Source organism: Jaculus jaculus, chromosome 9 (genome assembly GCF_020740685.1).
Source record: "Jaculus jaculus isolate mJacJac1 chromosome 9, mJacJac1.mat.Y.cur, whole genome shotgun sequence".
Taxonomy (NCBI): domain Eukaryota; kingdom Metazoa; phylum Chordata; class Mammalia; order Rodentia; family Dipodidae; genus Jaculus; species Jaculus jaculus.
The window spans coordinates 83,405,461-83,422,542 of record NC_059110.1 but is presented as its reverse complement, the minus strand read 5'-3'; the positions used below and the strand labels follow the sequence as shown (position 1 = coordinate 83,422,542).

The 17,082-nt window shown below is 50.0% G+C and overlaps 1 protein-coding gene across 6 annotated transcripts in view; it reads left to right on the top strand.

Moving 5' to 3' along the window:
• Positions 1–17,082, top strand: part of Rph3al (rabphilin 3A like (without C2 domains)) — a 192,495-nt gene that overhangs the window by 89,403 nt on the left and 86,010 nt on the right. For all 6 annotated transcript variants that reach the window (XM_045158492.1, XM_045158494.1, XM_045158495.1 and 3 more), the window contains 3 exons: positions 3,437–3,549; positions 5,597–5,740; positions 8,161–8,290. In XM_045158492.1, coding sequence (XP_045014427.1) covers positions 3,473–3,549; positions 5,597–5,740; positions 8,161–8,290 — 351 coding nt within the window. In that variant the 5' untranslated portion in view covers positions 3,437–3,472. The remainder of the gene's footprint in view (positions 1–3,436; positions 3,550–5,596; positions 5,741–8,160; positions 8,291–17,082) is intronic.

Here is a 17,082-nt window from a genome sequence, read left to right as displayed (position 1 = left end):
GGCAGAGGTAGGAGGATCACCATGAGTTCGAGGCCACCCTGAAACTACATAGTGAATTCCATGTCAGCCTGGACTAGAGTGAGACCCTACCTCAGAAAACAAAACAACAAAAGAAAATTAAAAAAAGAAACTGCCATCTGGTGAGTTTTGGTTTAGTATTGAAGGAAAAACATCCACAGCTATCTGGAAAGCTCTTAGATACTCCTCCGTCTTCCAGCTGCCCTACATATCCATGCACACATCCATGCAGGCCTGGATGTTTTCCACAGGCTTTACAGAACAGCACATCATGAAAGGTGGAACAAAAAGTCAGGTAAGAATTCCCAGATGTCTCTTGCTAAGTCAAAAAAAGCTAATCAAGTTGTAAAAGTATGAAACAATCCCATCCCTCAGCTTAATTATTTTTGTTTTGAAAATACAAGGTTTTCTCATAAAATATATAAATTATGTGAATACCTAATAGGCTTATTATCTTTAATGGAAATTTTTAGATTTCCCAGTGTGAATTCCTAAGATAATAAAATATCATAGCTCATATATTTTGGGAGTCTTTAAAAGTTCTTTTATAGTATCTAATGAGTTATAATTCACATTACATAAAACTGACACTTTCGCAGGGTACAATTGGGAACTTTAAGCAAAAAATTGTGCAGCTATCACCATTGTCCAGTTTCAGAGCATCCCCATCACCCATCAGGAAACCCTGGCGCCACTGGAGTCTCTCTCCTCTTCTCCACCCTCTGCCGACCACTACTTTCTGTCTTTTTATAATCGTCTATTCTGGATGCCTCATAAAAATGACATCATGCAAGCCAGGCATGGTGGCACACGCCTTTAATCCCAGCACTCGGGAGGCAGAGGTAGGAAGATCACCATGAGTTTGAGGCCACCCTGAGACTACATAGTGAATACCAAGTCAGCCTGGAGTACAGCGAAATCCTACCTCAAAAAATCAAACAAAAAGAAATGACATCATGCACTATGTGATCTTTCACACGTCTAGATTTTTAAAAATTAATTGCAAACTTTACTGTATAAACATATTGCATATTCATCCTATGTTCCCATTGGGTTATACTCTTTTTTTTTCTTTTTTTTTTTTTTTGGTTTCTAGAGGTAGGGTCTTACTTTAGCGCAGGCTGACCTGACCTGGAATTCACTATATAGTCTCAGGGTGGCCTCGAACTCATGACGATTCTCCTACCTCTGCCTCCGGAATGCTGGGATGAAAGGTGTGCACCACCATACCTTTAATTTAATTTATTTATTGCCTCTTCCCTACCCTCATGCCACTGAGGGCCCTCTTCAGTGGGATTATTGGTATTCACTGTGGGGCCATGAATGCACCAGTCAGTCTCTATTGTGGGTGGAGGACAGTGTCTCAAGATAGCACTTCCCACGCTGTGGATTTTACAGTCTTTCTGTTCCCTCTTCTTCAATGTTCCTGAGCCTTGGTGGTCATGTGACAAGTCTCCTCCAGTACTGAGCTCCTTGCATCCTCTGGATTTCTGCTTTGATGAGTTTTGAACGTCCTCAGTGTTGATTTCCCTGGAGAAGGTTGTCAGGGTAGCAGTGGCAGCAGCACTTGTTAAATTGCCACTTCCTGCGCTGTCTCCTGGGCCCTGGCAGATGTGGTAGAGACGACTTGTCTTGTGCTCTGCAATGGGCTTCATTTTCTGGTGCTGGTGGATACAAGTCTGGATTAGTGTCACTTAGTCTAGCATTTTCAAGATTCAGCCATATTTATTATAGCAGGTATAAGACTTTTGTTCCTTTCTATAGACAAGTAATATTCCATTGTAAGGATAAAAGCATACTTTACACCTTTATCAGCTGGAAGATATTTTAGTTGTTTCTACTTTTGGGCTATTTTGAATAATGTAGCTATGAACATTCATGTTCATATTTTTGTGGATATAACGCTTGGGTATGTACCTAGGAAGGTAGATTTTCTGGGTCATGTGGTAAATTGATCAATGATGCTTAATCTCCATTGTGAAATTGACCGCGTCTGGAATCACCTAGGATACAAATCTGTGGGCATGTCTGAGGGGGTTTCCAGATCAGGTTAATTGAAGAGGAAAGACCTACTCTAACTATGGGGAGCAGCATCCCTTGGGCTGGAGCCCTGCACTGAGTAAAAGGAGGGAGTTAGCTGAGCCACGCCACTCACCTCCCTCCGCTCCCCGACTGCTGGTTCACTGTGACCGGCCGCCTGTCCCTGCGTTCCAGCTACCGTGCCTTTCCCGCCACGGTGGGATGTGTCCCTCAAACTCTAAGCCAAAAGACACCCTTCCTCCCTTAAATTGCTTCTTGTCAAGCATTTAGTCACAACAGTGGGAAAAGCAATTAATCCAGTATGTTTAACATTTTGGAGAAGCACCAGACCTATTTCTAAACTCAGTATTTAAGAGTATAAAAGGGACCTGAGTTTACACAGCATTAAATGTCCCAAGCGGAGTGAGGGTCTCACTGTAGCCCTCATCCTTGTTCATGCATGCCAAGTCACATCTTGTTTTCTCCCCCAGCACATCTTTGTACATGCACACACACATACTTCCTCTAGGAAGCACAAGTTGCATCTTGATGATAGGTGACAGAGGTGGTCCTCTCCTTGGTCACACAAGAAAGCCAGCTGAGGACTGGAGAGATGGCTTAGTGGTTAAGGGGCTTGCCTGCAAACCCTAATGACCTGAGTTCGATTCGCCAGTACCCGTATAAGCTAGATGCACAAGGTGGTGCATGCATCTGGAGCTCGTTTGCAGTGGCTGGAGGCCCTGGCGTGCCCATTCTCTGTGTGTGTATGTCTCTCTTTGCTTTAAAATAAAATAAAAGGGGGGACAGCTGAACTAGACTGCCCTCGTTAAACATCAGGTTCTAGAACAGAGTTACTCTTTGGGACTCCTGAGGACAGTGGCCCTTGGAGCTGTGCCTAATGAAGGTCCTAGTGCCTGCTCCCCTCCTTGCTCTCTGGACAGCACTGTGTCTTTGGTGGGAACCTCTTAGAGAAGAGAACATGGGGCCCCAACCTACCATTCTGGGCCTTCCATCACAGAAGCAAGGAGGGGCTTCCCTCTGCTGTCTTGTTTTCTCCCAGTGGCCCAACGCCTCTGCGGCGGGGGTGTTCAGGGCTGTGGGTCTGTGTGGGAAGGGGCAGGGCTCTGATGCCAGAAAGGCTTGCCTGCTCAGTTGGAAGTTGCTGGGCATGAGCTTCATTTTCTCCCTTCTGCTTCTCACCCTGTGTGGTCATGCCCGCTGTGGTCACTGGTCACTCAGACACGTGATCCTCCTCCTCTTCCCTCCCAGGAATGTGTGTCTTGGGAAGAAGGACCTTTGAGAGAGGCTTTTGCTGGAGGAATGGGAGTCCAGCAGCAGTGTTTGGTGCCCGAGCTTGGTGGAGCCAGTGACATATTCTCCCCTTTCCCTCTTGTCTCAGATGTGACTCCCGCCACCCTGGGCTGTGCTCCGAGCCATGGCTGATACCATCTTTGGCAGCGGGAACCAGCAGTGGGTTTGCCCCAATGACCGGCAGCTTGCCCTGCGAGCAAAGTAAGTTTCTCCAAGGCCACCAGGTATCCCTTCCCTCTCCTCCTTTCTGCCTTTGGCAAGGAGTAGAAATTTGGAGAAAAGTGTCAAATGCATACCATTTGGCCTCTGTCCTTACTTACCTGCCATGTGAAACGTATTCCCATTTTTCAGATGAAGAAAGTGGGGCTTAGCCTCGTTGCCTTTGTCCACTTAACATGTGAATGGCCAGGTCGGGACCAACCCCTAGGTCCAGACAGCTCCCAGGCCTGCACTCTATCATGACAAGCCTCTGTCAACAAGGTTTCCTCATCTGCCCCCTGTCACTGAGCACTGTGTCTGACAGTCCCTTGTGGCAGGGAGCCTTTGGTCTCTGGATGTCCCCTTTAGAGCTTAGAGCACAGGCCTGTTCCATGAAAGGACAGCTGTCCCCCAGCTGAGATCACAGCCAGCCCATTTGCAGGTCTCTCTCCTGCCTTGACTCCCTTCTGTCCTCTTGGGGTCTGGCTAACCTGCTAACCCTCAGCCTGATGGCCCCTTAGCCCTGGTTAGGTTCGGTCCTCTCCCTGAACTGTGAACTGAGGACTCTCAGATGCCTTTCCTGTCTGCCAGTCACTTCCCGGCCCTCTGACAGGTGCTGCCCCAGCATCTGATGGGTTCAGGAGCACCCCTGCAGCTGTCAAACTGTGCCAGTTACAGGAGCTGGCATTTCCCAACTGGGGCCAAGTTTAAGAAAATTGCAATTAGCCGTTATGAGCCTGTAGGGGACAGAGCTGAAACATCAAAGGCGCAGAGAAAAATTAATCTGAAACACCCAGAAACAGTGGTGTCATACGAGATTTTCAGGCATCTGCCCCTTAGCTAATCTCTCCCCTTCATGCAGATGGCTCAGCTCCTCCCAGCTCTTGCACCCTGCCCCTGCAGGAAGGGTGCCAGGAATGAGGTTGGTTCCTCTCCCAGGTTGCCCTCCCCAGCAGGGCATGCATTGCTGGAAGAACTTAGCTCTCGCACAGCGTACAAGAGCTCAACTGTCCCCTTTGACTTCCCCAGTATCCCCCGTCATCTTCCAACCTCGGTCCCTGCTCACCGTCCTCTGAGAACTGTCACTGTAGCACCTTTCAGAAGCGCAGCTGGCGTGACCTCCCTGGTACGCTGCCCCCGGCCTGGTGGTCTGTCTCTGCGAGGACAAAGTGGTACAAACACCCCACCGTGGAGTGGGAGCTGTTCCCTAACCCTCCCAATGCCTGAGAAGATTCTCAGCAGCTCTTCCCCCAAGTTAGAGTTACCTGGCCACCACTGACCATTTCTAACTCCCCACGATAGTCCTTTGTAGGGAAGCAGGCCTGGGAGGAGTGAGCTGTGAGCAGACACTTGGTGTGTGCAGCGGTGTTAGTGGTGGTGGTTGACCACGGAGGAGTGGGAAAACACTGAGTCTAGGACCCGAGAGACACTGCCCTGCCAGCATTATGCTTATGTTGAGACATAGAAGTAAACACTAGAGGGAAATATGGGGGAAATTCTGGACAGAAGGTTCCAGACGGAAGTACAGAGGCCCTGAGGCCGAAGGAACCTAACATGCAGAGGCTCTGACAGGAGGCTTGTATGCTTAAATGCAGAGAGTGGGGTATGCACAGAGTGAAAGGCAGAGAGATGGGCTGGGGCCAGTGGGGACAGGGCCTGGTCTTCCATAGACTCCCCTTTAGGCTGGGGATTCAGCAGGTCCCACATTGCCTTGTCATGATACTGGCATCGGATTATGGATAACCACCCATCCACCCTTTATAAGAATACTCATTATGGCCGGGCATGGTGGTGCACACCTTTAATTTGAGGTAGGGGGATCGCCGTGAGTTCAAGGCCACCCTGAGACTACAGAGTGAATTCCAGGTCAGCCTAGGCGAGAGTGAAACCCTACCTCAAAAAAAAAAAAAAAAAAAAAACCTAAATAAATAAAAACACTCATTATGGACTCTGGACCACAACATTTGCGCTGTCCCCATGCTACTCTCGGGGGGCTTTGTGGGTATGGAGGGTTCTGGCAGCCTCATATCCAGCGACGTTCTCTCCCGAGGCTGCAGACGGGCTGGTCTGTGCACACCTACCAGACGGAGAAGCAGAGGAGGAGCCAGTGTCTGAGCCCCGCGGAGCTGGAGGTCATCCTGCAGGTTATCCAGAGAGCGGAGCGGCTCGATGTCCTGGAGCAGCAGAGAATTGGGTAAGGGCAGCTGCCAACCCGGGCAGGACAGCAAAGGAGTAGGAGCTGGATAGGCAAGGAGGTCTGTGCCCTGGGTCCTGGTGCTGTACAGTGTCAGTGCGCATGACTCAGGAGGACTCAGACTCTTTGTTGGATGTCCTGGAATGTGGGCAGGTACCAGCCCTCCCCCCAGGTCTCAGCGTACCCCTGTGTGACTGGGGATTGCACTGACCTGTGAGCCCCAGCTCATGGGGGTACAATGAGCCTGGCACAGCTTGCCGCACCAGCTGTTGGCTCAGCCCCCTCTCCTGCCAAATGCAGCCCTGTCAAGGGATTTAGGGCTGATCATGAACTCTCCTGTTGTGTGTAACTTTTTTCCTGGGGAGACACGAGCATGCATCTATTCACCCCAGACAAGCAACAGACAGAGCATGATTGTTCCAAAATACAGTTTTGGTGAACCAGTGAGTATTGGGGTTTCTTGCAGAGCTTGCATGATGGGTAACTTGCAGGAACACACATGACTCAAAGGCAGCTGCCTCATGGAAAAGCCCACCATGACCTGTGGCCATCTCGGCTAGGAGGAGAACCTCCTCCCCCCATCCACAGGCTGTTGCTTCCCTGTTTATAGAACCTGGGGGCAGGGGCTGCGGCCTTTGACGTTTCAGCTGTCCCTCTCCCAGGCGTGCTGACCTCCGAGTCCCCCGGCCTCCCTTCAGGAGGGAGTGTTCCAATGCAGAGGCACCGCTGCGCAGCGGCCCCACTCGCGGCTCCTGCAGGAGGCGCTCGGCAGCAGTGTTCCCAGCTCCCCTCTGGGCCTCTGCCACCCAGCAAGGACCATGACTCAGTCATCCAACATTTCGGTGTGTGTTTAATTATAAAAGCAATTCTCATTTCCTAGAAACTCAGAGAGATACAAAGGAGCACACGCAGGAACGCACAATTGCTCTGTGTGGCGTGGAGTTCATTTCATTCCCCGCACCTTGTTCTTTTTCTATTCATCTCTTCCTGTTAGTTACAGGGTCATTTTTAAAAAATGAGAATCCATTGAAAATGCACGGTTTTAGAAGGTGAAGGTCCCAGTAGAAAGATGGCTGCTGTGCTAACAGTCTCCTGTATGTACCTCAATAATATGGGCATGTCATTATCGTTGTAGTCAAACGGGGCTTACATCAGGATGACTAGATTTTTCTTTCTTTAAAAAAAAATTTGTTTTGAATCTAACCTGGCTGGAGCCTAACATTTTACAGATTTCCTCCCGGAGGGTGTGCCAGGGATCTGGGCTGACCTTGAATGCTGGAGGCTATGTGTTTCTCCCCAGGTGTCACATAGCAGGGTTACACTATGTGAGGGGCTGGAGGGCATCGGGAGGGAGGCTCACCAGGCTTAGTGGGGTTCCTGGATGCTTGGCAGCTGGTAGTTTCGAAGAGGTCCTGTTTTACTCTCTTCCTTCAGCTTCTCACCTACCTACGTACACAGACTTCTCCAGAGCCTCCTGTCACCCTGGGTCTCTCCCTTCCCCGACCAGGCCATGAGGACTGCCTCTGAGATGCAGCCAAGACCATTTTGTTTTTGTTTTTTGTTCTTTTGGTTTATCGAGGTAGGGTCTCGCTCTAGCCCAGGCTGACCTGGAATTCATTATGCACTCTCAGGCTGGCCTCGAACTCTCGGCGACCCTCCCACCTCAGCCTCCCCAGTGCTGGATTACAGGCGCTCACCATCACGCCCAGCGCAGCCAAGGCTTCCACTTTTCTTCCCAGAGTGGCCACAGCCTTCTCCCAGCTTCCTCACTTCCATTCTCCTTGCTATCCAAGATTTCCACAGACGCTTTGAACAATTGCCCCCTGGGTCAAATGGCTCCCCTCCTCCAGAGGTTTCAGACTGAAGCCCAGCTCCATTTTGTGACCTGCCAAATACACAGATGGGTGTACCCTTGCTTGCTTTGCCAGTCTCACTGTATCCCCCTAGCCCTTGGACAGCGGCCTCAGGGACCTCTTCACCGGTGACCCTTTCTCAGCTGAGTCTCAGCACAGAGGCGTCCCTGCCTTTCCATCACACTCGGGCTCTCAGCTCACGCGTTTGCGGAGTGCCTTCCCTGGCCACATCTACCACACCTACCCCCCCCCCCCAAGTACTGGCTTACTTGTCCGTGGCTTCCATTTTCCCCTTATTGAACTGAAGTTCCAGGGGAACAGGGATCATGTGTCTCTGGCCTGTTTTTTTTTTTTTTTTTTTTTTATATAAGATTCAAGTGTCTGGCACACTGTAGGGGATCTACTGATAGCAAATGAAGGAATGATTAGGAGTTATCCAGGAGAAGTGATGAGGCAGTGAACAGTACATGTGACATGGTGTTTTGGGGCCTTGTGGCAGCTGTACCCGAGCAGTCGTAGGGTGGAGGGTGGGAAGCAGATTCCCTCTGACTCTGCCCTGTGCTGCAGGCGGCTGGTGGAGCGACTGGAGACCATGAGGCGGAACGTGATGGGCAACGGCCTCTCCCAGTGTCTGCTCTGCGGGGAGGTGCTGGGCTTCCTGGGCAGTTCCTCAGTATTCTGCAAAGACTGCAGGAAGGTAAGGCCCTGCTCTGGTCCTTCTGTTCTGGTTACCCAGCCCTGCTTCCCTGTGACTTTGCTCTTGGAAATAGAGTAGCTCACAAACCAAAACAATACCAGGAGAGTACGCATGTATACATGCACATAAGCCTACATTTATGCATGCATGTGAGATCATTTGCAAAGTGGACCAGGGCCTGGAGATTGGATGGTCTGGCTTCTGGGGCCAGCTCTACAGAGTGGACCTCTGAGTGTGAATCTAGCTCTTAATACCAGCCATATGGCCTCAGAAAAGTTGTCTAGAATTTCAAGTCTCATCTTCCTCATATGCAAAATAGAGGCAGTGATTCCATATACCTCAGAGAGCTGTGAAGATTAGATGTAAGTTCTTAAAACCTTATCGGGCACACAGACACTCAATAAATGTTATTTGTTGTGATTAGATAAGTGCTGTTTTTCTCAGGGCCAAGTAGTAGGGTAAAATTGCATTTCCTATTCTATCAATCTGTTCTCTTTAATTCCAGGTCACTGAAAGGAAAATGGTGTTTACAGCAATATCAAATACATTTTTCTCTTTCTCTTATACTAGATTGTGCTCATATTGTTTCATATTATATCCAGACTTTTTAAAAACATGACTTTAGTTTTTCCTGAAATGTTTAAATGCCACCTTTTTTTCTTATTGCTCAGGGAATCTTATCCCTTCCAATCTTTATGATTATTCAGCGTCTCGGTTTTACTCTATCATATAGAGCCTACATTTTCTTTTCCTCCTGGTAGAAACCTTTCTGGCTTCTTATTTCTTTTCCAACCTAGACTAGTTGCTACACAGGAATTATTAGATTTCTCTTTGCTGCCTTTTGGTTAGAGACACTACTCCCAGACTCCTTTTCCTTTAAAAAAAAAATTAGCTGGGCGTGGTGGCTCATGCCTATAATCCTAGCACTTAGAAGGCAGAGGTAGGAGGACCACCATGAGTTCAAGGCCACCCTGAGACTATGTAGTGAATTCCAGAAAAATAAAAAAAAAATGGCAGAAAGAGAGAATGGGTATGCCAGGGCCTCTAGCAAGTACAAATGAACTCCAGACTCATGCATCACCTTGTGCATCAGGTTTACGTGGGTACTGGGGATCAAACCAGGGTCCTTAGGCTTTGCAGGCAAGCACCTTAACTGTTAAGCCATCTCTTCAGCCTCTCCTTTTTCTTTTTCAAATATTATTTATTTATTTGCAGGCAGAAAGAGATAGAGAGGGAGAGAGAATGCACATGCCAGGGCCTCTTGCCACTGCACATGAAGTCTGTATGGATGCACTTTGTGCATTTGGCTTTACATGGGTACTGGGAAATTGAACCCAAGCCAGTAGACTTTGCAAACAAGCACCTTTAATGCTGAGCAATCTCTCCAGTCCAAGTTGCCTTTTCTTGTTTTCATCCTAGTTTTGTTGGCACCTGTCCTCAAGTAACTTGCATGTGTTAGCCATTGTTTTAAACCTGTCTAGTGAACAAGAGAGAAAAACGTCTCTTGACGCATTGGGTACAGAAACTAAAAAAAGAGAGAGAGAGAGAGAAATGCTAAGGTTCCTAAACTGATTTCATGGAATTAACAAATCCTGAGAAGAAATAACAAGATATAAACCTAAGAGTGGCGTGGAGCAGTAAGAATTAAAAGGTCTATTAAAGTTGGAACATCCAGAGAAGGAAACTTGAACTTGAGACATTGAGGCTTTTGCAACGTTTTTTATTATTTTATTTGACACAGACAGAGAGACATATGGAGAGACAGAATTGGCATGCCAGGTCCTCTAGCCACTGCAAACAAACTCCAGATGCACACACCATCTTGTGCATCTGTGGGTACTGGGGAATCGAACCTGGGTTCTTTGGTTTTGCCTTCAAGTGCCTTAACCACTAAGCCATCTTTCCAGCTTTTGCAATCTTTTTTTTTTTTTTTTTTTTTGGCTTTTCAGTTTTTTGAGGTAGGGTCTCACTCTAGTTCAGGCTGATCTGGAATTCACTCTGTAGTCTCAGGGTGGCCTTGAACTCACAGAGATCCTCCTACCTCTGCCTCCCGAGTGCTGGGATTAAAGGCGTGTGCCACCATGCCCGGCTTGCTTTTGCAATGTTGATCAGGGCATTTTCAGTGGCATCCAAACACTGAATGTGAAAGCTTTTTGTCTTACTTTGTTTTGTCTTGTTTGTTTGTGGTTTGGGGAATTGAACCCAGGTCCTCAGGTATGAGAAGCAACTATCCCACACCTGAGCTATATTCATAGCCCTGGAAGAGTTTAATATACCCACTCAACGAGTAGGAGGTCCAGGATTTGGGGCATGGCCATGCATTGTGTGTGTGCCTATGTCATGCGTGCTAGGCTGGGGCATGTAGGTTGACTGGTTCAAGCACAGTAGAAGTGTGACAGGGACCTTGGTGTCCATGTTCTGTGTTGGCCCTGAGCTAAAACCATGTAGGTGGTGGGCACAGAGACCCAGGAATGCCTTCCAGGACTTGGGCAGGTGGGTGATATTTTGTGAACTTTACCTCCTGCTTCTGCAGTCCCCAGCAACCTGTTTCTTTCTTCAGTCTCTCCACACCGTGACTGCTGTAAAGATGTCAGATTTTCGGGCTCTTGAGGAACGCCAGCACTATTTTCCCATGGGAGTGGCCCAGCCTCTGCCAGTAAGCCAAGCTGCTGCCCTGGCTACCAAAGAGTTAATGCCAGCTGCTCCTCAGAGAGCCATTGCCTAGGCAACGGGACTGTCCCAGGGGAGGGCCTTGGCTGGATGTGGGGTGTGGGGAAAATGTTCTTCCAGACTCGCCTCCCCCACCACCTGATGCCCTGGAGCTGGGCTAGTCAGAGGAGGTCTCCATCGGAGTCGGTCTTGTTCTGCCAGCAGGCTGGGGCCTGGGTGCTGGCCAGGACGGAAGGCAGAGCCCTTCACCTTTGCGGAACCTGATCCAGGGCGCAGGTGGGAGGAGTGGTTATTATACGGGGTCCCATGCAAGCAGGGGGCATTTGGTGGGTTTGCAGGGTTTTCTCCATCTGTCCCCCAAGAAGGTGGTGTTACTTATTCCTGTGTCCACTCTTGGTTCACCTCACACTGGCAGCTGTGAGACAAGAGTGACGCAAACAAATGAAAGAAAAAGTGTAAAGTAATGTCAGGTACAGTGAGGGCTCCATCATGGACTGAAACGGGGTGACGCGATCGCATATAACTTTGTGTGCTTAGGGAGGACTTCTCTGAGCTCAGATCTGAACACAAGCAAGAGTCGGCCCTGGGAAGATTGGAGGTGAAAATGCTCCAGGCAGGGGAACAGAAGGCACAGAGGCCCTGGGGCGGAACCAGCTGGGTCTGCTAGGGAGCGAGAGGTGGGCTTGGTGGATCCCACGGCACTTGGCAAGTCAGGGTCGGGAGCAGAGTGTTCATGGAATGCTTGAGCAGTGGGACACATTCTGCTTTGGGTTTTAAGGGATGGCCCCAGCTGCTGTTGGTGGAGTAGATGGCTGTGGGACAGTTACAGCAGGAGACAAGTTTGGTGGTGGTGGCTGTCATTGGGGCATCATGGGCTTGGGGACAAGGCGTCATCTGGATAGACTCCCTGTGCTGAGAGTATCATTGTATTTAGTATATTCTTAGCACGTGGGGAAGAATTAGAAGGGCTGGAGGACAGTCTCCAAACTACAAAGAGCCACTTGGTCTACCCTGTGCCTCAGGGTCACCAGTAAGTACTGTTTTTATCCTGACACTGTGCATTGCCTGGGACTACTGACTGGGTCAGAAAGCACTCCCCCCCCTTGGAGCATCGCCGTGTCCCCAAGGGTGGGGGATGGGGAGAGGGCCGTTTCCTGTTTTCTCAACAGCAGGAGAGTGAGGTGCTCATACCCAGAGCTCGGCCACCTCAGAGGAACCTTGTACAACCTACTTCACCTCCCAGGACCCCCATCTCTTCATCTGTAAGACAAGGTCATGAAGCTTCTGCCAGCAACAGGTGGAAGAAGTGCCTCAGGTAGGGAAGGAAGCCTGTGGACTGTCAGGCAGAAAGGAACCTGTCACTGTCATTGCGACTAGGCCACCTCAGGTCCTCCCTGCTCAGACTGCACACCTGCCACAAAACAGTCCCGATTGCCATGGGCTGCACGAGAGACTGAGCAACAACCATCACAAAACGTCCCTGACTAGGTGCCTTGACAACAGACCCTGGGGCTGGGCATGCACATCAGTTGGTACATGCTGACAAGCATGCACAGAGTCCTGGGACCCATCCTCACAGGGCATTAAACCAGGTGTGGTAGCCCATGCCTGTAATCCTGGCGCACTGGTAGAGGCAGGAGGCTCAGACATGGAAGGTCATCCACAGCTACATTTCAAGTGTACAGGCATGAGATCTCACCTCAAAAAAGAAAAAAAAAATCCAGTCCTATATTTCCTCATAGTTTTGGGGACTGGAAAGTCCAAGGTAATTCGGAATCTTTCTGGCCTAACCCTTCTCCATCTGTCCTCATGTACAGAGAGAGAGCTCTGGTGTCTTATTTATTTATTTTTTCAAGGTAGGGTCTCACTTTAGCTCAGGGTGACCTGGAACTCACCCTGTAGTCTCAGGCTGGCCTTGAACTCATGGCGATCCTCCTGCCTCTGACTCCCAAGTGCTGGGATTAAAGGCGTGTGCTACCATATGCAGCTTCTCTGGTGTCTTCTCTTCCTATAAAGACACTAATCACATTGGATCTGGGCTCCATCCTTATTACCTCATTCAACCTTAAGCTCTTATTTAAGGCCCCTCTCTTTCAATATAGTCCCAATGAAGGGTGAGGTTTCAACATTAGAATTTTGAAAACACAAAATTCAGTCCATTGAACCCTTTATTAGAATTATTTTCATTTGTTTATTTAGACAGAGACTCAATATATAGCCCATATTGGCCTCCGACTCTCAATTCTCCTGTCTCTCTCTGGAGTGTTGGGATTCCAGACATGCTCTACGACACCTGACAATTCATGTTTATTTGAACTTAAAATTGGAGCTATCACAGTTGGTCTATTTCCCAAAATTTATGTAGTTAAATTATGCCTAGATACCTTCGTGGCTATCCAGAATGGGTGTCCTGAGCCAGCAGGGTCACACCTCAGTGTGGGTGTCAGTAGCTCATTCAGCCTGAGTGGCCTTCTGGGTCAGGGGAATTCAGAAGTGGGATGATCCTGAATGGTCTCTTCCCTCAGGTCCTGACTGACCGGGTAACTGGGCAGTATTCTCTAGAGTGACCCTGGTGCGCTGCTGACACCTACTGCCATAGGGACCTGAGTTTCCAGGACTAAACAGCCAGGAGAGCCTCCTTTGGAAGACTGAGGGAGCAAAGGGCACGGGCTGTGGACACACAGCTGAGGCTTGTGCTGGAAACCCGCTGAACAGCTGAGGGCAGGAGGCCTGTTCTGAAAGAGGAAGGCCTTACGGATACTACCAGATTAGGCCTTGGAACAGGAGACCCTGGAGGACTGATGGAGCTTGCTCCTGGGGACCAGAAGTGGGCAGGGCTGAGAGATTTAAAAAGCTAAGGTCCATGGGACTTGCTAGAAGAAGGGTCCTTTGGGGACAGGCTGCATATAAGCAGAGACCTAACGTCCCTATATGATCCTGAGGCACAAACATCCAGGTGATGCTCACATAGACTCTGGGTCCTCAGAGAGGCCTTGGTGTGGAACTTCGAAGATTTTCAGTCCTTGCAGGGATTCTGGGGCCTGGGAGAAGGAATTGAAATGGGATGTTAGGGGTTCAGGAAAGTCCTTGAACCCCAAGCCCATAGGTTTATGTCTACTTTGATCCAGTTAATTGAGTGAAATAGTATTGAGGATAGTTATTATTATATTTATTTAGGGAAGTATAAAACCAAGGGAAGGAAAATAAATATACCCACATGGCTTGAGAGCCCACATAGTGGGCCTGGAAAAACGGTGGAGAGAACAAAAAAGAAAGCACAAAGAGCTCATGCCATGGAGAGCAGGAGTAAAAGTGGGGGCTAGGGGTTCCTCCCCACGTCTTGGCCCAGCCAGGCTGAGACAAGGAGAAACTCACCAGAAGCTAGAGGTTCAGGAGTGGTTGGGCAGCCCAAAGAGAGATTGCCCTCCCCAGGAACTTACTTGTAACCTTGAGGTGGTGGGTTTCACCTTCCCACTCAGGTGAAGCAGAGAGAGAAAGCTGATTGATCTGGGCTAGAGGCTGGCTCAGGAAGAGGCCAGCACCAAGTTCTGGGGTCTAAGCTTGACCACCCACAACATGAGGATTCTAGGAACAGGTCTCCCGCCCAGGGAGGGGCTCAGGTGTAGAAAAACAGGTCTAGGGAACTAGGCAAGAGGTAAGAAGTCAGATCATCCTATGATCTCTAGCAAGTGCAGACCTTCCTGCCTGTTTACTAACAAAGCTACCTGATGCCCTCTCAGAATGACATCATCCATCTGTTTATCTAGCATATACTTCCTGTACCCTGCTCTGGTGCCCAGTGCCAGAGGCACCAGTTGGAGGAGATACAGATCCTTGCCCTCCAGGAGAAGGAGATAATTGATTATGGATAATTGGTTGGGGTGGGACTGGGAAAGCTCTAGTAAGTTATGAGCGTTGTGGGGTGTCAGGAGCCTTCCCTTCCAAGCTCAGCCGTTCCTGAGATGTCTTTGTTTCTCTCTGTCTCCACTTCCCCTCCTCACTTTGGGCAGTGTCACTGCAACCCTTGCACTGGGAAGTACATGTTTAGGCAGGCTGCAGAGAAAGGATGTTGGGAAGATTCCTGGCATGAAAAATGTCCAGAGCAAGGCTTGGCGAGGGAGGACAGATCCCAGGTGCTCCTGGGGACACGGACACATCCCCAGCAAGAGCCCTGGCAGCATTAAGCAGCCACAATCTAATGAGCGTGCGGGTGGAAGGCACTGTGGCCCTGGAGCTGTAGCCCTCTGTAATTGAGCCTGAACGCCCGGGCTGCCTGGCCTCATTTCCCTGGGCCATGGTGGGAAGGGAAAGGGGCTGGCTGGTTAATTAAAGAGGCCTGGCACTCCTAATTGCTCATGATCTGAGTCAGCCAGTTGTCAGTCTAATTGAGAGTCCGGCTTCCTAACCATGGGAGGCCTTGCAGGGATGCAGGAGGACCCACCTGAGCCCAGGACAGCGTTGTCATCATTCCAGAGAAGCAACTGGAGCTTTTCCTGGTCTCAGCCAAGTGGATCCCATGGTGTGGCCACAAGAAGCCTGCCTGTGAAGTGACCTGGGTCCTATGTGCTGGACCTCACTACAGTAGGGCCTGAGGTCAGCCTGCAGTTCAAGCTCCAGGCCCTTCGTGGAAGTCAGCTCCATGGGGCATCATGACTCCAGCTCAGCCCTGGAGGAGCACTACAGGGAAGGGCCTGGGCCACACCTGATCCCTGTTGCCACTGGCTCTAAGCCGCCTTGCTCCAAGGAGGAGCCGGGTCCTGCTGTGGGGAGCTGGCAGTAACCCTGGGCTGGGGCTGGGCCTAGATACCTTTCTCTGTTCAGGGTCAGAGACATGTGGCTGCTGAGCCAAGAAAGGAGCCAATGACACTTCCTTGTCACCCTCCTGCCTGCCGCTGGCCTGAGCAGTCAGAGGAGGCACAACCCCTGGCCTGCCCTTTCCACGCCAGCCTTGCCCCCAGCACTCAGCCCTCCTCTCTTAGGTGGTGGTTTCCAAGCTGTGTCTGTTAGCGGCAGTGCTGCCTAAAAGTCTGCTGAACGCTGGGGAGGCCTCTGCTGTGGTCCTGTAAAGCCCTGGGTGTCCTGCCCCCCAGTGGTCCGAGAGCCCCGCCTCCAGGTGGAGACTTGAGTGAGGGAGCACTCACGTCATGATGGGGTCCTTGATACCCAGTGTGGGCTAAGGACCAGCAGCCTGGACATCTCCTTGATGCTTGGTAGAAATGCAGATTCTCATATCCCCGTTGGAACTCCTAAACTAGAATCTGCATTGAACCAGAGCCCTGTATTCATCCATACTCACATGATGTCTCATAAGAATTCCCCTCTGGACCAACACTTCGTCGTGTATATTGACCACAGTTGGCTGATGTATTCATCTGTGATGGATGCTTGGGTTGGTCCCACATTTTAGTTGTTGTGCTTAGGATAGCTGTGCGCGTGGGTGTGCAGGGGTCTCCCTGAGACGGTGATGTGATTGTGTTGCGGGGAGCTGTTCTCCATAGTGGCCACAGCACTTTGTGTTCCTTCCAGCAGTGTGCAAGGGTCAGGAGGCAGCCATCTTTTACAGGGAATAGGAGTGTGGGGAAAGTCACTTGGGGCTGCTGTGCTCCGCTCCCTTTCCAACTCTAATCTTCAGCTTCTTAGTCCCTGCGGAGAGGGGAGGGAGGCCGTTGAAGAAGCGGCTGCCTTGAGCAGTGACCATTTCATCTGAGGTGCCTCCAGATTGCCTTCACTGGGTCCTTCCTCCTGCTTCAGCTAATTCAGTGTGGAAGACGTGTGCTTGTGCCTTATTACAAAGATGGATTTTTTCATTCAGCCACTGATGTTTCCCAAATTCCCAGAAAAAGTCACTTAATTCATTTGCCCTGAGGAGCCGCTTGCATGTCGCCAAGGCTATTTGGCAGGAATTGACTTGGTTCCTGTTGCCAGATTGGAGGACTGGACCAGACACTGAGAGCACCTTGGAGCATCCGCCTCGTGTGGGGTGATGAGCAGAACGCCGTTGAGGCGCACTTGCTTCTTGCTGTTTGGTATCTGCAGCGAGGGTTTTCTTCCCCCAAAGAAAGAACTGCTGCTTGGTGAAGTTCAGAGCCCATTCCCTTCACCCCAGGTGTGCCACCTTCTGC